Consider the following 25,877-nt stretch of genomic DNA (forward strand, 5'->3'; position numbering starts at 1 on the left):
TTTTTTTTTTTTTTTTTTTTTTTGAGACTGAGTCTCACTCTGTCGCCCAGGCTGGAGTACAGTGGCGCGATCTTGGCTCACTGCAACCTCCGCCTCCCAGGTTCAAGTGATTCTCCTGCCTCAGCCTCCTGAGTAGCTAGGACTATAGGCGCGCACCACCACGCCCAGCTAATTTTTGTATTTTTAGTAGAGATGGGATTTCATCATATTGGCCAGGCTAGTCTCAAACTCCTGACCTCGTGATCTGCCTGCCTCCACCTCCCAAAGTGCTGGGATAACAGGCGTGAGCCACCACACCCATGCAAATGCACATACATGTATGGACAAGGATTTTCATACAATATTGTTAGTAGTATAGAAAAATTAGAAATAACCAAAACTTCCATTATCAGGGAAGTGAGTTCATTGTGATATATCCACACATTTGCACACTCTGCAGCTGTCAGAAAATGAGATGCAACTGCGTGTCCGTGTGGACAGATGTCCAGAATAAATGAAGTAAGGCAATACGCTGGAAACCTAATTTTGTAAACATGAAATCCAACCTGGATCATTACATGCCAAAGTGTTAGTAATAGTTGTGTCTGAGGGACTTATTTTATATTTTTGTGATGTTTTACAATGAGTGTGTACTCTTTTTATAACTGGAGAAAAGATGAAAAGAATGACAGTAAAAATTCTTGCAGCTCATTACGTTCATAGGTCTGCCTCCTCACCCAAACTCAAAGGCAGAGTAGCTATGATATCTTTGTAATTACAGTGCTTGGTATATAATGGCCCTCAATTAACATCTGCCTGGATGACAAATGGAGGGCGTCACCGCTGGATTTGGGAGAGGGCCATAAAGGAGCTGCCATTTGTGACAGATGTTCTGAGATGAATGGGGATTCACCTTGTAATCAAGGAAGGGAGGGCGTTGTGATCGTGGGAACAGCAGGTGGAAAGCTCCAAGGCGTAGAGGGTGAGGCTTGTTTGGAGGCTGCAGAGGTGTCGCAATGTGAGGATACAGGATGTGTGAGAGAGCAGGGCTGGTGACGTGTCTGGAGGTGAAAACCAAGATGCAAATATGGTGACCCCAGCCTGGCCAACATGGTGAAACCCGTCTCCACTAAAAATACAAAAATTAGTTGGGCATGGTGGTGCACACCTATAATCTCAGCTACTTGGAAAGCTGAGGCAGGAGAATTGCTTGAACCCAGGAGGCAGAGGCTGCAGTGAGCCGAGACGTGCTACTGCACCTCCAGCCTGGGTGACAGAGCATGACTCCACCAAAAAAAGAGAGAGAGAGACGAAAGAAAGAAAGAAAGAAAGAAAGAGGAAGGAAGGAAGGAAGGAGGGAGGGAGGGAGGGAAGGAAAGGAAGGAAAGGAAGGAAAGGAAGGAAGGAAGGAAGGAAGGAAGGAAGGAAGGAAGGAAGGAAGGAAGGAAGGAAGGAAGGAAGGAAGGAAGGAAGGAAGGAAGGAAGGAGAGAAAGAGAGAAAGAAAGAAAATATGGTGATCAGGAAACTGGGCCAGCACTTGCCACCCTCTGGCCCACCATGGCACATATGGTCTATGACTCTCAGACTGGATGGCTCCCGGCTGCACTAGACAGTATTGGACAGAGAGCTCCAGCCTCCCCAAGGCTGAGAGGAGCTCCTCTCTGGGCACCTGGTTGGGAAGGTCAGGCCTTCCCCAGACTGCTGAGTGTCAGAACCACCTGCACACCAGCTTCTCAGGCCCAGCCACATCTACCTGGGATTTCTCCAAGGTGGGTTTCAGGAAACGTGGAGGTGATGGAGCTGTGATGTGATTCCAACGCACAGCCACAGGTGCAGGGGAGCCCTCGAGTGTTTGGGTGGGCACTACGAGTACACACTTGCCTGGGGACAGTTTAGACTCAGGGAAGTTTTCACAGAGGTCCCGAGAAGAATTGTGGGTCCAATAAGTGTAGTGACAACCAGACTAGGGAGGAGGAGGGGACAAATTGAGAATTCTCTAGAAGTCTCAGTGTTCGTGACCACTCCATTGGAGGTGGGAGGTAAGTGCCATGAGGTTTGTCAAGGAGGGAAGTTGATGACATTTTTCATCAAGACCAGCCTCACAGGCGGAGTGTGGTGGCTCACGTCTGTAATCCCAGCACTTTGGGAGGGCGAGGGGGGAGGATTACTTGAGGTCAGGAGTTTGAGACCAGCCTGGCCAACATGGTGAAACCCCGTCTCTACTAAAAATATAAAAATTAGCCAGGCGTGGTGGCAGACACTTGTAGTCCCAGCTACTTGGGAGGCTGAGGCATGAGAATCGCTTGAGCCCAGAGGCAGAGGTTGCAGTGAGCCGAGATCACACCATTGCACTCCAGCCTGGGTAACAGAGCAAGACTGTGTCTCAAAAAAATAAATAAATAAATAAAGCAAAAATAAATAAAGCCCGGCCTCCCCCTATTCCCAGAATGGCTGTGGTTTGAAGAGGAGAAGTTATGAACTGGGTTTGGTGTCAAGTGTGAGGGGACTTCAGGCACAGGAAAGGTGTGCCCCTTCATTTGAAGGCCATCGTGTTGGTTACAAATAATTTCTCATCACATCCTGTTTGACCGAACCTGGTGACTCCTGGCTGCATGGGAGGTTAGGGAGCGTCTTTTTTTCTGGGATCTGCCTGCCTGGCTGTCATTATGCCACTGGGGAAGGTGAAGATCCTACATGTTGAGGGTCATGGAGTAATTTCTTCCACACATGCCCAATTCTGAACCTGCCATTGGAAAACACTGGAATATCATTATCTCAACTGGGCTTTCTGGAGCCAGGGGTGGCGTCAGTCTCCCTTAGGCCTCTGGGCCATGTGCTAGATCTCATAGCAAGAAATAAGGCAGGAAATGGGTGCTTCTGGGCACCTCACAACATAGACCACAGGAGCTAACTTCACAAGATATACATTGAAACCAAGGATTAGAGATTGACCTATGGTAGAACAGAATGGTGCCAGGACTGTGGGGAAGGCTGGCATTTAGGCCTTTGGAGAAGAAGAAGGTATAATCAGAGGTACAAGGAAACCCTGGGGAAATGCTATTTTGGAGGACTGGAGCAGTTTTTAGAAGAGATTAGGCTGGGTGCAGTGGCTCATACCTGGACACTTTGGGAAGCTGAGGCAGGAGAACTGTTCAAGCCCGGGAGTTCAAGGTTGCAGTGAGCTGTGATCATGCCGCTGCACCACAGCCCGCACAACAGAGCAAGACCCTGTCTCTAAAACAAAACAAAAAGCAAACATAACAAAATGGAGTTTTTAGTCCCTGCCTCTAGGGATTATAATTCCGTAAGAGTAAAAGTGACCTGGTGCAGTGGCTCACACCTGCAATCCCAGCACACTTGGGAGGCCAAAGTGAGAGGATTGCTTAAGCCCAGGAGTTTGAGACCAGCCTGAGCAACATGGCAAGACCCCATCTCTACACACACACACACACACCTTTCTGTACAAGCATAACTCTTGCTGTTAATATTCTCAGAGTTACCTGTCTTCCTAAATGGACCCCTGTCAAACGCAGGGGAATTTAGAAAGTGGACACTGCTATTTTTCATTGAAATGGGAGCATCCAGGCCTGGCGCAGTGGCTCATGCCTATAGTCCCAGCACTTTGGGAGGCTGAGGTGGGAGGACTGCTTAAGCCCAGAAGTTTGAGACCAGCCTGGGCAACATAGTGAGATCTTGTCATTACAAAAACAAAAATAGTAGCTGGGTGTGGCGGTGCACGCCTGTAGTCCCAGCTACTCAGGAGACTGAATTGGGAGGAACACTTGAGCCTGGGAGATTGAGGCTGCAGTAAGCCATGACTGCACCACTGCACTCCAATCTGGGTGACAGATTAAGACCGTGTCTCAAAATAAAAAAGACATTTAGAAAGTTGAGAACTCTGCTCCAACTCCCCCAAAAGACAGTTAAATGTTGGGAAATGTAAGGATTACTTCTTCCTTTGTCCTCCAATGTTATAAAAAGAATGTAAACATTGAAAAAGATCATATCATATTCATTCTCTGAAGCCATTGATTCTGATAAAGTCACATAAAAATGACACATTAGAAAAAAAAATTATATCAATGAATGTAGCTCTAAGAATCTTAAAACTTCAGGGGCGAGGAGCAGTGGCTCATGCTTGTAATCCCAGAACTTTGGGAGGCCAAGGTGGGCACCTCACTTGAGTTTAGGAGTTCGAGACCAGCTGGCCAACATGGTGAAACCCTGTCTCTACTGGAAAAAAAAAAAATTAGCTGGGCATGGTGGCGTGTGCCTATAATCCCAGCTACTCGGGAGGCTGAAGCAGGAGAATCACTTGAACCTGGGAAGTGGAGGTTGCAGTGAGCTGAGATCACACCATTGAACTCCAGCCTTGGTGACAGAGTGAAACTCCATCTCAAAAAAAAAAAAAAAAAAAAAGGAAAGAATCTTAACAACTTCAAAAAACGGAATGCAGTGATTACATTTAAGGATGTATATGTTAAAACTGCAAGAATGATTTGAAAATGTTGCTATCATAGGTATATCAAGAAAAAAGTCATTTAAATTAAATATCTCAAAGGTATTTGGTAAAGTTTAATACCCATTCATAATAAAACATTTTAAAATAAGAAAACAATGCTTCTTTAGCACGGTAAAAGAATATTGGCCAAGCGCAATGGCTCACACCTGTAATCCTAGCACTTTGGAAGGCTGAGGCGGGCGGATCACCTGAGGTGGAGAGTTCGAGACCAACCTGACCAACATGGACAAACCTCATCTCTACTAAAAAACAAAATTAGCTGGGCGTGGTGGCGCCTGCCTGTAATCCCAGCTACTCAGGAGACTGAGGCAGGAGAATCGCTTGAACCTGGGAGGCAGAGGTTGCAGTGAGCTGAGATCGTACCATTGCACTCCAGCCTGGGCGATGAGAGTGAAACTCCGCCTCAAAAAAAAAAAAAGAAAAAGAAAAGAAAAAAAAAGAATATTTATTTTCCTCATAAATATCAAGGCATTCTATAAAGCAGTAATATTAAATCACACAGTATGGGTGCAGGAATAAACAAATCAGTCAGTGGCACAGGATAGAGAATAGAAGCATCTCTTTCCTGTGGGAACTTAGAATATGAAGAAAATTGGGAGAATAATGGGCTAGCAATAAAAGGTGCTGAGACAATTAGCTGTGCACTTAGGAAGATAAAGTCAAGTCCCTACTTTATACTCTTCACTAAAATAAGTGCACTTAGATCCTTTTGTGGTTCATAATGTGATGACTGGGTTTTCATGCCCATGTGTGAAGTGTGCCTCCCTACAATCTTGTTAAGATGTCAGCACATTGCCTTCTGACGGGAAAGAAAAGTGAAATAAGTGAGCTTATTTTTGTGGCTTAAGGGGCTAAATGAGAACACAAAACCACAAAGGTATTAAAAGGAAATTCAGGAAAATGGGTTTAGAACCTCGGGGGTTTAGAAGACCTTCTTAAACATGCCATAAAATGCAAATGGCAGAACGGAAATGCTTGATCAATTTGATTACATCAAAATGTTAAATATGTGTGTCGTCCCAAATGCCTTAGAGCTAAAAGATGAGCAAAAAACTGGGAGAAAGTAACTAAAATATGTATAACCAGAGACTAATACCTAGAATTTATAAGGAAAGTAAATATTCTTTTATTTATTTATTTATTTATTTTTTTGCCTTATGTAAGTCAAATTGGGGCTGAGCTCAGTGGTACATGCCTATAATCCCAATGCTTTAAGAGGCTGAGGTGGGAGAATTGCTTGAGCCCAGGAGTTTGAGACCAGCCCAGGCAACATAGTGCAACCCCATCTCTACAAAAAATTTTAAAAACTAACCTACAGGTGGCATGCACCTATAGGCCTAGCTGCTCAGGATGCTGAAGTAGGAAGATTGCTTGAGCTCGGGAGTTCGAGGCTGTAGGGGACTGATTGTGCCACTGTACTTTAGCCTCAACCTGGGCGATGGAGCAAGACTGTTTCTTAAAAAAAAAAAAAAAGGAACTGCAAATTTTAAAATAATAATATAATAACTGAATAGAAATGTGGGCAAAGGATATAAACGGGCAATTTACAAAAGAAGAAATAAAACAAGGTTGTTGGCTATCTGATTGGCAAAAAGTAAAAACATTAATGATAACCTTGGCAATGTTGTGGGGAAATGAGAGCTTCCAGTTCGTGATTGTGGGGGTGTAAATCACAACAGCAGCTTTGGAGAACAATGTAATAGTCTATTAAAATAACATACATAAGGCTGGGTGTGGTGGCTCATGCCTGTAATTCTAGCACTTTGAGAGGCTGAGGCGGGTGAATTGCTTGAGCTCAAGAGTTCAAGACCAGCCTGGGTGACATGGTAAAACCCTGCCTCTACTAAAAATACAGAAATTAGCCAGGCATGTGATGACGTGTTCATGTAATCCCAGCTACTAGAGTGGCTGAGGCAGAAGGATCGGTTGAGCCCCGGAGGCACAGGTTGCAGTGAGCTAAGATTGCGGCATTACACTCCAGCCTGGGCAAGAATGAGACTGTCTTAAAAAAAAAAAAAAAAAAGTACATACTCAACGAGTTTGGAAATTTTACAAACTGAGACACACTCACAGAATCAGTTCTAGAACAGATGATTTTTAGATGGGTTTATCCGATATGATATTATTGAAGACAAATTGTTGATTTAAAATACTCAAATGGCACCAAATTCCATTCACAATACCAGCAAAACCATGTAATATGCAGAAGCAAATATAGGACGACTGATTTAGTGAGCAACATAAAGGCATAAGTGAATGAAAACTGAGGCATTCAGCGAAAACTGTATTTTTAAAAATTATTATTGTTATTTTGAGATGGAGTCTCACTGCAGCCTCGACCACCAAGGCTCAAGTGATTCTCCTGCCTCAGCCCCTGAGTAGCTGGGATTACAGGCACATGTCACCACGCCTGGCTATTTTTTGTATTTTTAGTAGGGACAGGGTTTCACCATATTGGCCAGGCTGGTCTCAAACTCCTGGCCTCAGGTGATCCGCCCGCTTCAGCCTCCCAAAGTGCTGGGATTACAGGCTTGAGTCACCACCACACCCAGCCCACGGAGAAATGTATTTTAAAGGTATCCCTTTGCCATAGGCAGATGGATGCAATTCCAGTCAAAATCCCATGAGGGGACTGGGTGCAGTGGCTCATGCCTGTAATCCTAGCACTTTGGGAGGTCAGGGCCGGTGAATCACCTGAGGTCAGGAGTTCGAGACCAGCCTGACCAATATGGTGAAACCCCTTCTCTACTAAAAATATAAAAATTAGCCAGGCATGGTGATGTGCGCCTGTAGTCCTAGCTACTCGGGAGGCTGAGACAGAAGAATTGGTTGAACCTGGGAGGCGGAGATTGCAGTGAACCAAGATCATGCCACTGCACTCCAGCCTGAGCGACAGAGTGAGACTCCGTCTCAAAAAAAAAAAAAAAAAGGCCGGGCGCGGTGGCTCAAGCCTGTAATCCCAGCACTTTGGGAGGCCGAGGCGGGCGGATCACGAGGTCAGGAGATCGAGACCATCCTGGCTAACATGGTGAAACCCCGTCTCTACTAAAAATACAAAAAACTAGCCGGGCGAGGTGGCGGGCGCCTGTAGTCCCAGCTACTCGGGAGGCTGAGGCAGGAGAATGGCGGGAACCCGGGAGGCGGAGCTTGCAGTGAGCTGAGATCCGGCCAGTGCACTCCAGCCTGGGAGACAGAGCGAGACCCCGTCTCAAAAAAAAAAAAAAAAAAAAAAAATCCCATCAGGGGATTCATTTTGGTTTGCCTTTTTCCCTACAACTGAACAATATTAGTGTGAAATTAAAATAATGTAAAAGTGGTTAATAAACTGGGATGTTAAACTGTATCCTGAAAAAAACGTCAAGTAGAATGACCAACCCCAGCAAAAGAAGCACATGGGGGCACAGCAACAAATCCAGTGATGTGTTAGAGATGTGTTCTGGTGTCTGTGCCAACAGAAAGCAACTTCTGAAGGCCACACGGAAAGAGTGCTTGCTGGGGTCCTGCCCTCCATGGGCCCACGTTCCCTTGTCCCTAGGTCTGCTGAATGGGCTGTTCACTCAGGTGTCAGCAGCTCCAGGGTCCTCTGCCCTGCCTTACTCTGTTGGTCTGTGTCTGCTGTTTCTCTGCAGGTCCAAGCCTTGTCATTGGCCAGTAAGTTTGAAGCAGAGTTGAAAGCTGAGCAAGATGAGCGGAAGCGGGAGGAGGAGGAGAGGCGGCTTCGCCAGGCGGCCTTCCAGGAGCTCAAGGCCAACTTCAGTACATAGTCCTGCTGACCTTGCCCTCTGCCCACAGCTGTGCCTCACAGATGCCCCAGGAAGAGATGACAGGCATCTTCATCACTGCTGCCAGTCCCCTCCTGAGCCAGCATCTCCACCCATCACCCCGTGCCAGCTCCCATGCCAGCCTTCATTCCTCCCAGTGTCCAAGCCCCTCCGGGGGTCCTGGGGTGGGCCAGATGCCTGCCCACCTCTGTCTCCGGCCTCTGCTCCTCCACCCTACCCGTAGCCAGAACTTGTATCTTCTCAGCGACCTTCACTTCGTCCTTGTCCCTTTACCATTCCACATCAAAGAATAGTCTCTGTCAATTTGTAAAGATATGTCTGTCTTTTTGGGTCCTCAGAGAAAATGCCCATTTTCAAGAGGAATTCTCTGCACTCCTCTGCTTCCCATCCAGCTTGCCTGTTCTCATCTTTGGTAGGATTCTGCCAGTTGCTTTTACATCTTCTGTTCCTGGGTAATGGTGGGTCTTAATGGAGGCTGGGTGGACCACTGCTCATTCACTCTTCAACAGGAGGAATGGCATGCCGCCACGGTGACACACATTAGAGAAAGGACAGAGGTCTGCTCCTTCCTGCCACCTTTCTCCTGGCCCCTTAGCATTCCCCCAGTCCCTCCCTCTTCACCCTGCTCGTCTGTGTCTTCCCAGTTCAGCCTTTTTCCCACTCTTAAATACTGTGCTACTTCACTGTAAGAATGAAAGAACAGTTAGGATACCAATGAGTAAAAGGGTTCCTGGTCACTCTGACTATGTGCAAATTGTATTACAGTAGACCCCTGACATTCCTAAGTGACAGATCCAGGGCCTTTCAAACATCCCCAAAGTCGTGGCCATGCTCACCATTAGCCAGTTTCTAACATCTGTTTCAGGGTATCGAGCTGTAGATGTTCTTACCCCCCATACTTGTGAGTTCTTGGGTTGCTCACAAATACTAAGGGTTGTGTTGTATTTTTAACAAATATATCCTGTTGTCATATTTATTCTCTTTTGTAACTGCTGTCTTTACAATAAAGAAATCACCTGCCTTTCTATCTCACAGCTGTTTCTTTTTACATTGTACAAATAATGTGACCATCACATCAACGTGCCTGGAATTTTCTTGAATTAAAGGAGAGAGTAGGGTATTTTCTATAGGAGCCAAGTCCCATCCAGGGCTTCTGTTTGACACCGAGTCCTGAAGTACAGTTAGAAATGGGAACTAGAGGCCAGGCATGGTAGCTCACGTCTGTAGTCCCAGCACTTTGGGAGGCTGAGGCGGGCGGATCACTTGAGGTCAGGAGTTCAAGACTAGCCTGGTCAACACGGTGAAACCCCATTTCTAGTAAAAATATAGCTGGCCTGGTGGCGCACACCTGTAATCCCAGCTACTCAGGAGGCTGAGGTGGGAGAATCCCTTGAACCAGGGAGGCAGAGTCTGCAGTGAGCAGAGATGGTGCCGCTGCACTCCAGCATAGGCAACAGAGCAAGACTCCATCTCAAAAAAAAAAAAAAAGAAAAAAAAGAAAGAAACGAGAACTAGAGGGCTGGTTTTCACTCTATAGGATTCAGAGCACTGAGCTTATCAGTTGCACTCCCCTTCCCTTCTGTGAGGATGCCTTCAGCTGCAGGGAAAAACCACAGCTTCATTTCTTTTGCTTCTTAGATCCCTTGAAACTGTGATGAGAGCCAATGCCCCTCCCTCCTATGTATAATCCAGGATATTTGGGCTACCCATGCAAGGACCTCTGTCCCAAGAGAACACCCTTTGCTCCTCAGGAAGGATCATTCTGTGTTACACAAATCCAAGACCTATGCTTTGCAGACATCATTTTTCTAGCTGGTGTCACCCTCTAGTCTCCCTACCAGAGGGGACGGACATGAAAAAGGAGTAGAGATTCTTACCACATGATCCAGCAATTCTACTCCTTCCTATTTCTTCAGACTACATGAGTGCTTATGTCCACACAAAAACCTGCACATGAAGCTTTTGTTTTTTTATTTTTTTGAGACAAGGTCTAGCACTGTAACCCAGGCTGGAGTGCAGTGGTGCGAAGATGGCTCACTGCAGCCTCAACCTCCTAGGCTCAAGTGATCCTCCTGCCTCAGCCTCCCAAAGTGCTGGGATTGCAAGCATGGGCCACTGTGGCCGGCCTGCACATGAATCTTTATAGCAGCTTTATTCCTAATTTCATAGACTTGGAAACAATCAAAATGTTCCTCAATAGGTGAGTGCATAAACGATGATACATCTGCACAGTTGAATATTATTCAGTGATGCGAAGTATTTACCAATAGAAAGAAATGAGTTATCAAGTAATGAGAAGGGAGGAAACTTACATGCATACTGCTAAATGAAAAGCCAGTCCTAATCTGGGTGTGGGGCACTTGTTCATGGTTCTAGCTGCTCGCGGCTGAAGAGGAAGGATAACTGGAGCCTCGGAGTTCGAGTGCAGCCTGAGCAACATAGTGAGACCCCATCTCAAAAAAAAAAAAAAAAGCCAATCTGAAAAGGCTACATACTATTTGATACCAACTATAGTATGACATCCTGGGAAAGGTAAAAGTGTGAAGACAGTGAAAAGATCAGTGGTTGTCAGCAAGGAGAGGGGGAGGACTTTTAGGGCAGTAAAACTTATTCTCCATGATGCTATCGATGCTGCTGGATGAATGTCATACATCTGTCAAAACCTATAGAATGTGCAACACAAAGAATGCACCCTAGGCCAAGTGCAGTGGCTCATGCCTGAAATCCCAGCACTTTGGGAAGTGGAGGCAGGAAGATTGCTCAAGCTTAGGGGTTCGAGACTAGCCTGGGCAATATAGTTGTACCCTGAGTCTACAAAAAACTTTTAAAAAGCCAAGCTTGGCTGGGAGCGGTGGCTCAGCACTTTGGGAGGCTGAGGCGGGGGATTGCTTGAGCTCAAGAATTTGAGACCAGCTGGGGCAATATGGTGAAACTCTATTTCTATCAAAAATTCAAAAAATATTAGCTGGGCGTGGTGGCAGGCACCTGTGGTCCCAGCTACTTGGGAGACTGAGGCTGAGGTGGGAGGATTGCTTGAGCCCAGGAAGTGGAGGTTGCAGTGAGCCGAGATCGTGCCACTGCACACCAACCTGGGTGACAGAGTGAGACCGTGTCTCAAAAAGAAAAATAAAGGCCAAGTGTGGTGGCATGCACCTGTGCTCTCAACTACTCAGGAGGCTGAGGTGGAAGGATGGCTTGAGCCCAGGAGGAGAAGGTTGCAGTGAGCCAGGATCATGCCACTGCACTCCAGCCTGGATGACTGATTGAGAGCCTGTCTCAAAAAGGAAAGAAAGGAATGCATCCTAATGTTAACTATGGAGTATAATAATGCGTCAATATGGGCATGTCAATTGTAACAAATATATCACATTAAAATAACATAATAATAGGGAATGGGGAGTTGGGGTGAGAGGGGTACATAGGAACATGTACTTTTGGCTCCTTATTTCTGTAACCCTGAAACTTCTCTAAAAAATAAAGTCTAGGGTGGGTGTGGTTCATGCCTGTAACCCCAACACTTTGGGAGGCCTAGGTGGGCGGATCACCTGAGGTCAGTAGTTCGAGACCAGCCTGGCCAACACGGTGAAACCCTATCTCTACTAGAAATACAAAATATTAGCTGGGAGTGGTGGTACACGCCTGTAATCCCAGCTACCCGGGAGGCTGAAGCAGGAGAATCGCTTGAAAACCAGAAGGCGGAGGTTGCAGTGAGGTGAGATCGTGCCACCATACTCCAGCCTGGATGACAGAGCAAGACTCCATCTCAAAAAGATAAATAAATAAATAAACATCTAATGGTGAAAGAGACAGGAAAAAAAAAGCCTATTAATTTAAAAAGAAGGAAGAGAATGGAGATAGCAGTGTCATTACTTGAAGCATCCGTTTGCCTTTCTGGACAAGTGGGCCCACGTGAGAACTAAAACTCTTGATTGCTTGTCACAGACTGTGAAAATAAAAATAAACAAATAAGGCTGGGTGCAGTGACTCATGCCTGTAATCCCAGCACCTTGGGAGGCTGATGCAGGTGGATTACTTGAGGTCAGGAGTTTGAGACCCACCTGGCCAACATGTCAAAACCTCATCTCTGCTAAAAATACAAAAAAATTAACCAGGCATGGTGGCATGTGCCTATAGTCCCAGCGACTCGAGAGGCTGAGGCAGGAGAATCCCTTGAACCCCGGGAGGCAGAGGTTGCAGTGAGCCAAGATCACGCCACTGCATTCCAACCTGGGTGACACTGTCTCAAAAAATAAAAATAAAAATAAATAAATAAAACTTTTGATTGCAAGCAATAGAAAATCCAACACAAAAGGACTTCAGACAAAACAGGACACATTGGACTATGTCACTACAAAGGCCAGGGAGAGGATGTCATTCCTCCCTCTTGGCCACAAAGTCCCCCAGAGGCTGCTCCCTTGTGCCTCCCGCCCTCTGTCTCCAGTGCCATGATCACAGCTCAGACCTTCATAGGTTCCTTCCTGGGTCTCTACCGTGGGCTCCTCACTGGTTTCTCTGCCCTTATTATAACCTGATTGTCTACTTTGCAGCTGGAGTAATCCTTAGAAGATGCAAACCTGTTCCTAACATCTCCCCTTCAATTTTTGATTCCCCACTTTCAGGATCTGGCCCCAACTCATCTCTCCAGCTCCATCTCTTGTCCCTCCTCCCTGTCCTGTCTCCTTCCAAACTCTATACTCCTGGTATGTGCAATGCCTAACCGATCCTAGAAAATTCCACACCTCCAGGATTTTGCATATGCAGTTTCCTCTGCCTGGCACTCCCTCCCTCCCTTCCACAGGTGGGCTACTTCTCACTGTTAAAGACTCAGCTCAGAGATTATCTTCAGGAAGCTTCCTTGATGCTCCCAGCCCAGGTAAAGTGTCCCTTCTCAGGGCTCCCATTTCCCCCGAGTTTCTCTCTACTGTAATCCTGACAGCTTGAGGCAGTAGCCCTCTTTTTGCTTCTCAGCCTCCCTGTTTGGACTGTGAACTCTTTGCAGGGCAGGAAGTTTGCCTTGCCTATGCTATAGGCCCAGCATGCTGCGTGGCATGTAGCAGGCAACCCTTGCATGTTGGTTTTACAAGGACATGCCAGGTTTGTTAGAGCAGACAGATGGGCAAGGCAGGATCATTACCACTGATGTCAGAGATCTTCTGAGTACTCCACCATGAGAGCCTGAGGGGCCAGCTCTGAAAGTGGAGACTGGCCGGGTGCGATGGCTCATGCCTGTAATCCCAGCACTTTGGGAGGCCGAGGCGGGCGGATCGCCTGAGGTCAGGAGTTCGAGACCAGCCTGACCAACATGGAGAAACCTCGTCTCTACTAAAAACACAAAATTAGTCGGGTGTCGTGGTGCATGCCTGTAATCTCAGCTATTCGGGAGGCTGAGGCAGGGGAATTGCTTGAACCCAGGAGGTGGAGATTGCTGTGAGCTGAGATTGTGCCACTTGCACTCCAGCCTGGGCAATAAGAGCGAAATTCCATCTCAAAAAAAAAAAAAAAAAAAGAAAAGAAAAGAAAAGAAAGAAAGGAAAAGAAAGAAAGTGGAGAGAGCAGAGCTTGTGGGAATATCTTTCTCACTGGAAGAGAGAGAGGTCACTCCCCAGGGCCCTCCTTTGACTGAGCAATAGGAAAAACAACACACCAATTAGTCTTGCCTAGGCCCTGGAGGCTGTGTGATGTAATGGAATTTGGACTCCAACACTAGGCAAGCAACTGAACCTCACTGAGCCTCCGTTTCCTCACCTGTAAAATGGGCACGATGATGACCTACCTGGCAGATTCCATGCCTGCCATATATTGAGTGCTCAGGACACATGGGTCCCCTCTCTCCCCTCCCTCCTCCACTACTGTAACTCTGTCTCCTCCTGAGCCCTGAGTCTCCACAGTTAGGTCCAAGAGTCTCAGGCCAGGGTAGCCCAGAAGTGCTCAGTCCTGGGTGCTGTCTTGGCTACAAGTGCAGATGCTCATGGACCCAGGTTCTCTGTTATTTTAAGACCCCTTTCCCGACCAGCCCAGGGAATTTCTGCCCATCTGCCGGCTCACTTGCATGCTCCTGGCGGCTGCCAGTTACTGAATGTGGCCTGACAGCTGTGGCTTTGTCGCTACTCAGATTTCTCCTTGTCTGCCTGTCCACAAGGCCAGATGCTGGCACATCCCTGCCCACCTGGACTGACTGTACTATACAAGAATGATGATTCCATAGCTGCCTTCTGGGTCCTGTGATGGCAGTGGGGCTCTCAGGAGCCAATTCAGAATTCTACAATTTAGAAGGGCTGGGCATGGTGTCTCATGCCTGTAATCCCAACACTTTGGGAGCCCAAGGCAGGAGGATTGCTTCAGCCCATGACTTCAAGACCAGCCTGGCCAACACGGTGAAACCCCATTTCTACAAACAAATACAAAAAAATTTAGTCGGGCATCGTGGTGGGCACCTGTAGTCCCAGCTACAAGGGAGGCTGAGGCAGGAAGATCACTTGAGCCTGGGAAGTCAAGACTGAAATGAGCTGAGATCACACCACCACGCTCCAGCCTGGTGACAAAGCAAAATTCTACAACTTAGGGAGGCACTAAGGATGAGACCTCAGCAGGGGTCAATTTTTTTTCCTCCACTCCTTTCCAAAACCAGTGGCTTTTGTCATTCTGCCACGGGGTGTTGAGCATGTACATTGCTGTTGCCATCTTGTTATTAGTAGTATTTTTTCTTTTTCTTTTTTTGAGACAGGGTCTCGCTCTGTCACCCAGGTTGGAGCGCGGTGGCACGATCTCAGCTCACTGCAACCTTCATCTCCCAGGCGCAAGTGATTCTCATGCTTCAGCCTCCTGAACAACTGGAACTACAGGCGCATGCCACCATGTCCAGTTACTTTTTGCATTTTTGGTAGAGAAGGGGTTTTATCATGTTGGCCAGCCTGGTCTTGAACTCCTGAGCTCAAGCAATCCGCCCACTTTGGCCTCCCAAAGTGCTGGGATTACAGGTTTGAGCCACTGCACCTGGCCTCTATTTTTCTTTACAGAGTCAATCAAGTTAAAGCTGTTGCCTTGTTGGTTTTTTACTTATTTTTATTTTTGTAGAGACAGAATCTTGCTCTGTCACTCAGACTGGAGTGCAGTGACGTGATCATAGCTCACTGCAGCCTCAAATTCCGGGACTCAAGCGATCCTCCCACTTCAGCCTCCCAACTAGCTGGAACTATAGGCACAGGCCACCATGCTTGGCTAGCTGTTACCTTTTGAAGGGCAATTTGGTAGACTGTTAAAATTAAAAATTGTATTTGTATTATTTATGTTTATGTTAACAAATCACATTGTGACTTAGTGGCTTAAAACAATGATTAATATTTATTATCTCACACAGTTTCTGACGGCCAGGAATTTAGAAGCAATTTGACTGGGTAGTTGGTTTGGGCTCAGGGTCTCTCATGAGGCTGCAGCAAAATGCCAGCTGGGACTACAGTCATCTGAAGGCTTGACTGAGACTGGGGGACCTGCTTCCAACACAACTTACTCCTGTGATTGATGCTGGCTATTGGCAGGAGGCCTCAGTTGCCTGCCATGTGAACCTCTCCATGAGGCTGCTTGAGTGTCCTCACAGCATGGCAGCTGGCTTCCCCCAGAGCAAGTGATATGAGAGAGTAAAGGCAAGCCTTTTAAGACCTAGCTTCCTGAATCACACTCTGCTATTCTACTAGTCACATAGGTCAGCCCTATTGGCAAAAGTCATTGGGAGTCATCTTAGAGGCTGGCTACTTTGGAATCAGCCAGAGTTCTTAATTGCAAGTAACAGAATCTAAACCAGACTGATTTAAGCAGAAAAGGAATTGATTGAAAAGACAAGGAGGAGTCCCCAGAATCACCAGCAGGGCTGGGGGGTGCAGGCTAAGGAAGCAGGCAGGAGGCCAGGAGGCTGGGACAGCAGCCAAAAGCACACCATGGGAACCAGTTGCTGCCCTGGCTGACAAGCATGCTGTGGTGTCCTGCTTCTTCAGGTCATTTACTCCACATCAGAATCTGAGTCTGAGCCTAGTCGCATGCCCACATGTCAGGAGTGGGACAGGAGAGTATCTGGGCTTTTTGTGTTCTGTAAGGGGAGGCAAGCTCTGCCAGCCACCAAGATTCTCATTTTCCACAAACATGGGAAAGAATTTCAGTATTTCAACTGAAAGTAATTCACTATCTTAGTTCAGCAGAACTGTCATAAAGAACGGCAGGTGTCCACTGCAGAGATACTCATGAGCTTTGGCCCAGAAATGTATCCTATAGGTAAGTATAAAAATGAACAAGGATGTATTTAAGGGAATACTCATTCCAGTGTTGTTTGTAATAGCAAAAATGCTGGAAACAATCAGCATATCCATCAGCAGGGGATCAGTTCAGTATATTAGATACATCCACGTAAGCGTGCACTGATAGGCAGCCACTGAAAAAACATGGATGCCACCAAGACATCTTGTTTCTTGGAAACAGGCCAGGAGCAGAACAGCATGCACAGTAATGCTCAGGTGTTCTGTTTTGTTTTGTTTTTTAGTTGGGAGGAATAAAGTCATGCGTATTAGTCCATTCTCATATTGCTATAAAGAACTACCTGAGACTGAGTAAGTTATGAAGAAAAGAGGTTTAATTGGCTCATGGTTCCACAGGCTGTACAGGAGTCATGGCTGGGGCAGGCCTTAGGAAACTTACAATCATGGAAGAAGGTGAAGGGGATGCCAGCACAAAGCAGGAAGTGCTACACACTTTCAAACAACCAGGTCTCCTGAGGACTCTATCATGAGAACAGCAAGGTGGAAGTCTGCCTCCATGATTCAATCACCTCCCACCAGGCCCTCCTCCAATATTAGAAATTACAATTCAACATGAGATTTGAGTGGCGACACAGAACCAAACCATATCACTCTGTCTCTACCCAAGTGGACTGTAAGCTTTATAAGGTGGGTGATCAGGTGGATTTGGGAGCAGCCATTGAATCTCCAGCACTTAGTGGTACTGAGAATGAAGGAAAATGCCATACTTGTTTTGTTTATTTGAGACGGAGTTTTGCTCTCGTTGCCCAGGCTGGAGTGCAGTGGCATAATCTCGGCTCACCGCAACCTCCGCCTCCTGGGTTCAAGCGATTCTCCTGCCTCAGCCTCTTGAGTAGCTGGGATTACAGGCATGTGCCACCATGCCCGGCTAGGTTTTTTTTCTTTTTTTGTATTTTTAGTAGAGATAGAGTTTCTCCATGTTGGTCAGGCCGGTCTTGAACTCCTGACCTCAGGTGATCCACCCGCCTCAGCCTCACGAAGTGCAGGCGTGAGCCACTGCATCGGGCCTTTTTTTCTCTTTTTTCTCTCTGTTGCCCAGGTTGGAGTGCAGTGGCATGATCTTGGTTCACCTCAACCTCTACCTCCCGGGTTCAAGTGATTCTCCTGCCTCAGCCTCCCAAATAGCTGGGACTACAGGCGCTCGCCACCACACGTAGCTAATTTTTGTAATTTTAGTAGAGACGGGGTTTCATCATATTGATCAGACTGGTCTTGAACTCCTGACCTCAGGTGAGTCACCCGCCTCGATCTCCCAGAGTACTAGGATTACAGGCGTGAGCCACCGCACCCGGCTGGAGAATGCCATACTTGTTAATGCATGCAACATTTTTGGGGAGACCACACAAGAAATTGATGGAAGAAGAACCTGAGGGTCCTAGATAGGTCTTACGGGGGGAAGGATTTAAATTTTTTCCTTTATATGTGTTTGAATTCTAAAAACTATGAAACCATAAACATGTATTGCTTTAGTACTACAATGACTACTACTACCACCACCAGCACCTCAATTGTTAATAACAGTTAATAAAAAAGACAGGGGGCTGGGTGTGGTTGCTCATGTGTGTAAACCCAACAGTTTGGGAGGCCGAGGTGGGTGAATCACCTGAGATCAAGAGTTCGACACCAGCCTGGCCAACATGGCGAAACTCTGTCTCTACTAAAAATACAAAAATTAGCCAGGCATGGTGGCACACACCTGTAATCTCAGCTGCTAGGGAAGCCATGGCAGGAGAATTGCTTGAACCCTGGAGGCTGAGATTGCAGTGAGACAAGATTATGCCACTGCACTCCAGCCTGGGCAACAGAGTGAGACTCTGTCTTAAATATAAATAAATTAATAAATTAAAAATAAATTAAAAAGAGAGGGGAATGTCTGACTACAAAGAAAACAAGAAGAGCAGTTGAATGTGCAAGTGGGAACCCTCTGGGATAGTAGAAATATGAAACCCTAAAGACGGAAAATTCTCAGATAAAAATGAATAACATTTTGGGATGCATTATGGGACATTAGTTGAAAGGATACATTTATTGTATTACAAGATTTTTTTAAAAAATGATTTGATGTCTTGTACATTCAGAGGTTGGAAATGAGAACAGAATTAAAAATATGCAATTACGTTTATAATAAAAATGTTTTTCTAACATAAAAATGGGTTTCTTTTCATAGTTATTGTCTGCATAGCCTTTTTTGTTGGTTCAGTTCTCTGGTACAATTACCTTTTTTTTTTTTTTTCCACCTAAGCTGGAGTACAGTGGCATAATCATAGCTCACTACCGCATGAAACTCCAGGATTCAAAAGATCCTTCCACCTCAACCTCCCAAGCAGCTGAAACTACAGGTGTGTGCCACCATACCCGGCCAATTTAAAAACATTCTCTTTATTTATTTAGAGATAGTCTTGTTCTGTTGTCCAGGCTGGAGTGCAGTGGCACAATCTCGGCTCACTGCAACCTTCACCTCCCAGGTTCAAGAGATTCTCACGTCTCAGCCCCCAAGTAGCTGGCATTACAGGCACACACCACCATGCCTGGCTAATTTTTGTATTTTTAGTAGAGACGGGGTTTCTCCATGTTGGCCAGGCTGGTCTTAAACTCCTGGCCTCAAGTGATCCACCTACCTCGGCCTCTCTAAGTGCTGGGATTACAGGTGTGAGCCACTGCACCTGGCCTAAAAACACTTTGGTTGTTTTTTTTTGTTTGTTTGTTTGTTTGTTTTTTTTTAAGAGATGAGGTCTAACTATGTTGCCCACACTGGTCGTGAACTCCCAGTCTCAAGCAATCTCCTGCCTCAGCCTTTCAAGTAGCTGGCATTACAGGTGCAAGAATCTGCACCAAGCATGGGGAACACAGTTCAATCCATAACAGTGATGTTCCAGCTACTGTTGCTGTGAACAAATTACCCCAAAACATAGTGGCTTATAACACCCATTTTATGATGCTCACGGTTTTGGTGGATCAGGAATTCAGAGAAGGCACAGTAAGGATACTTGTCCCTGCTTCTTGATGTCTTAGGCTTTGACGTCTGGGTGTGACTAGACAGCTCAGGGCTGGGATCATCTGGTGAGATTTTTCACTCAGACGTCTGGTTGTTGATGCTGTCAGCTGGGACCTCAGTTGGGGCTATTGATGGGACAACAACGTGGACCTCTCCGTGTGGTTTGTGCTTCAGGCAGCTTCAGGGACTGCCAAACTGTTTTTGCTTCAAACAAGACTGTTTCAGGAAGCAAGGTGGAAGGCATATCACCTCTTATGATCTAGCACTGAAGTCAAGTCATTTTACTTCTACCACTTTCTATTGGTGATAGTGTCCAAGGAACTGGGAATTAGACTTTACCTCTAGAAAGGATAGCGAAGGTGCTAGAGAAGTATGTCAAATGGAAGATATTCTTGCAGCCATCTTTAGAAAAATACAATGTTACAGGTGATTTTTTTTTGAGACAGGATCTTGCTGTCTTTTTTTTTTTTTTGAGACAGGATCTTGCTGTGCTGCCCAGGGTGGAGTGCAGTAGTGTGATCCCAGCTCACTGCAGCCCTGATCTCCCAGGCTCAAGCAATCCTCCTGTCTCAGCCTCCCAAAGTGCTAGGATTACAGGTGTGAGCCACCACGCCCAGCTATGTGCTTATGACAAGTTAAACTTGTTTTGGATTAAACTCCTTACCTTCCTACCATCCTCAAATGATCTATTATTCTCAACTTCTGTTTCTATCAATGACGCACTATAGCTAAAACTTTATTATCCCTGACAAAAGTATGCATCAGTCTACAGTTGTAATTTAATACCACTATTTAGTGAAACACTGGAAAGACAGTTACTAAAAGGAGAAGAGAAAAGAAAAGCCCCCTTCCTAAAGAGTAGATAATCAAGAATCGATTGGGTTTTATTGGTGTTTGTTGAGCATTTACTGTGTGTCAGGGTAATACCAGCTGCAGTGGTTGCTGGATGGAATAACGCAGCACGCACAATGGTTAAAAGCAGGGATTTTTTTCAGCCTTTTTTTTAGACGGGGTCTCACTCTGTCACCCAGGCTGGAGTGCAGTGGCACACAATCTTGGTTCACTGCAACCTCTGCTTCCCAGGCTCAAGTGATCCTCCCACCTCAGCCTCCCGACTAGCTGGGACTACAGATCTACATTACCACGCCCAGCTACTGTTTTTTGATATTTTTAGTAGAGATGGGGTTTCTCCATGTTGGCCAGGCTGGTCTTGAACTCCTGAACTCAGGTGATCCGACTGTCTCAGCCTCCCAAAGTGCTGGTATTACAGGTGTAAGCCATCATGCCTGGCCACCTGTATATATTTGTCTCAAATTGCAGAACTGCGCAGTAAAAATGCTAAATTTTACTGTGTGCAAATTATATCTTAATTTAAAATAATATACGTATAGGCAATGTACAGATGGCATGACAAGTTGGTTAGGGACATGGGCTCTGCAATCAGCCAGCCTGGGCTTGGAAATCCTGGTTGAGATTCGGAGACGGTAAGCACTTCTCTCAGAAGCCTTGTTGGATCACTCCATAGCTCTCTTACTAGGATCACAAGAGACAGTGCAAGGAAAGCATTTAATGAGGTGGTCAGCACATAGCAAGTATTAGTATTACTTTTTTCCTTAAAAATAACAGCTCAAGGGGTAAACTCTTTGGTCTAATGGAGGCACAGAGGCAGTAACACACAGACTGGCAGGAGTTGCAGGTTGGGGAGAAGTGGGGTAGGTGTTGGGAATGGCATTGCAACAGGATGGAACAGCATGCGCAAAGGCTAAAACAATGTCTTGCTCACGAATCTTCTGACATGGGCCTGTTTGGACCACTTAGTTCAGAGGGAAGATCAAGGAGAGGAGAACAACATGGATGATGGGGTAGAGTTCTTTCGATTGATTGTTTTAGAGACAGGGTCTTGTCCAGGCTGGAGTGCAGTGGCACAATTATAGCTCACTGCAGCCTTGTATTCCTGGGCTGGTGATCCTCAGCCTCCCAAGTAGCTAGGACTACAGGTGCATGCCACCACGCCTGGCTAATTATTTTTTATTTTTATTTTTTAGAAATGGGATCTCTCTCTGTTTTCCCACGCTATGGGGGTAGAATTCTGCAGAATGGGATTGTTAAGGGCTCCTTTAAATTTCTGTATTTCTAACAAGTCTCCACATGATGTTGATGCTACTGTACCACTTTGAACAGTAAGGGTATAAAAGTCAAGGGAAGAAAGTGTTTCAGAACGCCAGGTGCGGTGGCTCATGCCTGTAATCCCAGCACTTCGGGAGGCCGAGGTGGGAGGATCACCTGAGGTCGGGAGTTCAAGACCAGCCTGACCAACATGGAGAAACCCTGTCTCTACCAAAAATACGAAATTAGTCGGGCGTGGTGGCGCATGCCTGTAATCCCAGCTGCTCAAGAGGCTGAGGCAGGAGAATCGCTTGAACCTGGGAGGCGGAGGTTGCAGTGAGCAGAGATCGCGCCATTGCACTCTAGCCTGGGCAACAAGAGCGAAATTCTGTCTCAAAACAAAACAAAACAAAACAAAACAAAGAAAGCGTTTCATAAAGTAGGAAGTGGTCAATCATACTGAAGACAGGGAAACACGAAGTCAAGATGAGGACTGAAAGACTCCAGTTATCAACCTGTAGGATGGGGTGTTCTTAGGGCAAGCAACAGGCAGATAGGAAAGGACAGAAGCCACCTAGGAGTGGTTGATGATTGCGTGCCAGGTGTAGAAATGGAGAAAGTGCATATAAACAATTCTTTGGTGCAACCTGGCTTTGAAAGGGAACAGGGTCGCAGGAGGGAGAATTGGAGTTTTTTTTGTTTTGTTTTGAGACGAATTTTCACTCTTGTTGCCCAGGCTGGAGTGCAATGGCATGGTCTCTGCTCACCGCAATCTCCGCCTCCGGGGTTCAAGCGATTCTCCTGCCTAAACCACCCGAGTAGCTGGGATTACAGGCATGCACCACCATGCCAGGCTAATTTTGTATTTTTCGTAGAGACGGGGTTTCTCCATATTGGTCAGGTTGGTCTCAAACTCCCGACCTCAGGTGATCTGCCCGCATTGGCCTCCGAAAGTGCTGGGATTACAGGCGTGAGCCACCATGCCCGGCCGAGAATTTGAGGTTTTTGTTTTTGTTTTAGTCGGAGTCTTGCTCTGTTGCCAGGCTGGAGTGCAGTGGCGTGATCTCGGCTCACTGCAACCTCTGCCTCCCCGGTTCAAGCGATTCTCCTGGGACTGCAGACGCGTGCCGCCACACCCAGCTAATTTTGTTGTTGTTGTTGTTGTATTTTCAGTAGAGACGGGGTTTCACCGTGTTAGCCGTGATGGTCTGGTCTCGATCTCCTGACCTCGTGATCCGCCCGCCTAGGTCTCCCAAAGTGTTGGGATTACAGGCGTGAACCACCGCGCCCGGCCTGAGAATTGGAGTTTTTAACATTCCATTTTAAGACGGGAGACAAAAGTAATCTTTAAAACTGACAGGAAGGATCCTGTAGGAAGGAAGAAGTTGGAGACACAGGCAAGAATGGGATGCCTAAGGATAGAGTTGCTAGATTTAGCAAACACAGGACGCCCAGTTAAATTCGAATTTCAGAAAAACAACGAACAGTTTTTCAGTGTGTGCCCCAAATATTGCTGGGTGTCTTATATTTTATCTGTCCATTCCAAAATAGTTCATCTCTAGGTAAAAGGGCTATAGCCTCAGATGTCCTAGGAAGGAATCAGAGCGCTCAAGTCCTTCCCAGCTGTCCCAGTACAACACTCTGGAATGAATTCCCAGTTCTACCAGAACTGTTAACAAGTAGAGAAGCTGGTTTGAATTTCAGCTTTTGCGGCTTTCCCATTCGCTCTAGGATGGCAACTGGGAAGGAAAATGCCGGACTAAAAGCTGTGGAAAAGTTCTAATTTGAAAAACCAGTCCGTAGGTGATGCAGAGGCTTTTGAACTGCAAAAGGGCTCTGGGCATACAGGACAGTGAGTCACAGGGTGCCTGGTCCGGGCCCAACTCTGGGCACCAAGTCCACTCAACTCAAGGGCAGGTACCCAAATGCTGCCAAGGGGTCAACAGGCGCCTGCGCATTGCCGCGACCCCGCCCTCGTCCAACCTTTCATCCGGGTCTCGGGCAGGGGCGTGTCTGGGCAGAGGGGCGGGTGGCGGTGGAAAGGAAGGATGTCGTGGGAGACTGGAGAGTGGGGAGGGAAGCGGGAAGGGGCGGGGGCGGAGCAGGGGGCGTGGCGGAGCGAGCGCGCGGTCACGTGACGTACGTGGCGACGTGTCGGCCATCTTGTGTTGTTGAGGCTGAGGACTGACTTGGGTTCTGAGACTCCGTGTCCCGGACCGCAGGTAACGAGGCGTTCCGTGTCGCTACCCTGCTCGGCTCTGCTCCGCGCCCTGGCCCCGGCGCCTCGTCCCGGGCCGTCTGTGCCTCCGGTCCGCCCTCGTGTCCCTGCCTCTCCTGCTTGAGCCGGCCCGGCCGCATGGACACCCACAGGCCGCTCTGGCCGGCTTGGGCCGTCAGGCGACGGGACAGGTCAGGTGCAGGGCCGGAGAGAGCCTCCTCTCGGGCGAGGGGCGCTGAGGGCGCTGAGGGCCCTGGCGCGTCACGGCCGCAGGGATCCGAGGAGCCCCTTGGCCAGGGCCTTTTGGCATTGCGAGAGGAGCCGAACAAGGCAGGAGGGTGGTGGGGTGGGCAGTGTCAGGCCGGCTTGTTCGGAGCCGGAGGGCTCGCCTTCCTCTGCCTGCTTCTCCGGGCCAGCCACCCGCCCAGCCTCGGGGTGCCCCGCTAACAGCTGCTGCGGCCAGACAGCTGCTTCTGCCGGCTCTCCTGTCCACACCTAGCTCCTGGGAGGTGCGCTCCTGCTTTCCCCACGGAGCATCTGGACGAAGGAGACTCCTTCCGTGGCGAGAGTACTGGGTCTGGACCAGGCCTGAGGCGAGGTGGAGCCACCATGATCGGAACCTTGGGACCGAGGCTGGGAAAGTAGAGCCCATGGCAGCCTTGGGGACCCGAATGTTCACATCAGGTTGAAATGGGCATTAACCTTAAGTGTCAGCAGTTTCCAAAAGCACTCTGAATACTTGTTTTGTGACTGAAACATAAATCAAGCGAACAGGGAATGGGGGCCTGAAAGAAGCGGAGTGTATGATCGTATTCGAGAAGCAATAACGTTGTTTTGCAGTTAGTTATCTAGTACTGTGTTTTTTATTTTGTTGTTTTCATTTTCCTGCAAGTCAAAGCACTTAAACACACGTAGTCTCTGTAAGAAAGGTAAGTATTCCAGTTTAACTTGCAAGAAATTGAGTATGGGGCCAGAACCTGTGAACATCTTCCTATCTAGTGCTGTATACCTTGGATTAAGGCAGTTTTGATTCCCAGTGTTGTGTCTGGGGAAGGTGTTCTTTCCTTATATAGTATTTCCTTTTTAGAATCAAATGACTTCCTAGATTAGAAAAAAATTTTTGTCATTCTGTACTTTAATTTTGATCCTTTTAATATTTGTAGCTTTGGCCTTACAAATTTTGTCCATTTTGCCTAGAACACAAATACTTTTCTCTTATTCATTGATGATTTTACGTGTTTTACTAGTTAGTATAGCAGTTTCTGGTGTGCTCAAACTGGAATATGTACTTTGCTTTTACATCAGATGTTGACATCAGAAGAGGACGCTAGAAAAGTATTTAAAAGTGGCACGTAACTGGAAAAATGTCACATGGTGTTTCTTTCGAAATTTAACATCAATGAATACACTGGTGATGGTAGTGATTCACCAGAAAGGAGAAGGCTTCATGCCTTTTTGATACCTGACAAAGCATTTGAGAGTCTTGAGGCTGGAGAGGGAGAAGGGACTATGTGCTTCCATTCATTTGTTTATTCATTCATACATGCGTTTATTTGACAGATACCCTATTGAGTACTTACTACACCGTTATGTGCTGGGAGCAAAACAGACCAAACAATTCCTGTCTGTATGGAATTCATTTCTAGACAGATAGGTAAAATACATGATGTAGTGGTAAAATACATGATGTAGTGGTAAGCGATGTGAAGGAAAAAAATGAGTCAGGGAGATAGAATAATAGGGATTTGAGGAGGGGTTAATTTTAAGTGTCCCGAGAAGGCCTCATGGAGAAGCTAACACTGGAGGAAAAACCCAACAGAGGTGAAGGTGCTGTTTCTTTAGCTTTACTAGGGTAAAAGTGCTCTAGGCTAGGGAGTAGCAAGAGCGAAGACCCAGAGACAAAAACTTAGTTGGGAGCGACTCAGGAGTAGACTGGGAAAAGCATGGAGGCTAGCCTAGGCCGAGAGGCAA

At 46.9% G+C, this 25,877-nt stretch overlaps 2 protein-coding genes and 1 non-coding gene across 8 annotated transcripts in view; all 3 read left to right on the forward strand.

Annotated features, from left to right (window-relative positions):
• Positions 1–9,314, forward strand: part of EFHD1 (EF-hand domain family member D1) — a 76,435-nt gene extending 67,121 nt beyond the window's left edge. For all 3 annotated transcript variants that reach the window (XM_025404634.1, XM_025404633.1, XM_025404635.1), the window contains one exon: positions 8,132–9,314. In XM_025404634.1, the coding sequence (XP_025260419.1) occupies positions 8,132–8,266 (135 nt within the window). In that variant the 3' untranslated portion in view covers positions 8,267–9,314. The remainder of the gene's footprint in view (positions 1–8,131) is intronic.
• On the forward strand, positions 5,206–5,307 carry LOC112636836. Its single transcript, XR_003122308.1, has one exon. It is a non-coding gene; the product is annotated as a small nucleolar RNA U13 (small nucleolar RNA).
• Positions 9,315–23,822: 14,508 nt separating the features above from the next.
• Positions 23,823–25,877, forward strand: part of GIGYF2 (GRB10 interacting GYF protein 2) — a 164,644-nt gene continuing 162,589 nt past the window's right edge. For all 4 annotated transcript variants that reach the window (XM_025404237.1, XM_025404238.1, XM_025404240.1 and 1 more), the window contains exon 1: positions 23,823–23,910. The gene's annotated coding sequence lies outside the window, so the exon portion shown is untranslated. The remainder of the gene's footprint in view (positions 23,911–25,877) is intronic.

Source organism: Theropithecus gelada, chromosome 12 (assembly GCF_003255815.1).
Source record: "Theropithecus gelada isolate Dixy chromosome 12, Tgel_1.0, whole genome shotgun sequence".
NCBI classification, from domain to species: Eukaryota; Metazoa; Chordata; class Mammalia; order Primates; family Cercopithecidae; genus Theropithecus; species Theropithecus gelada.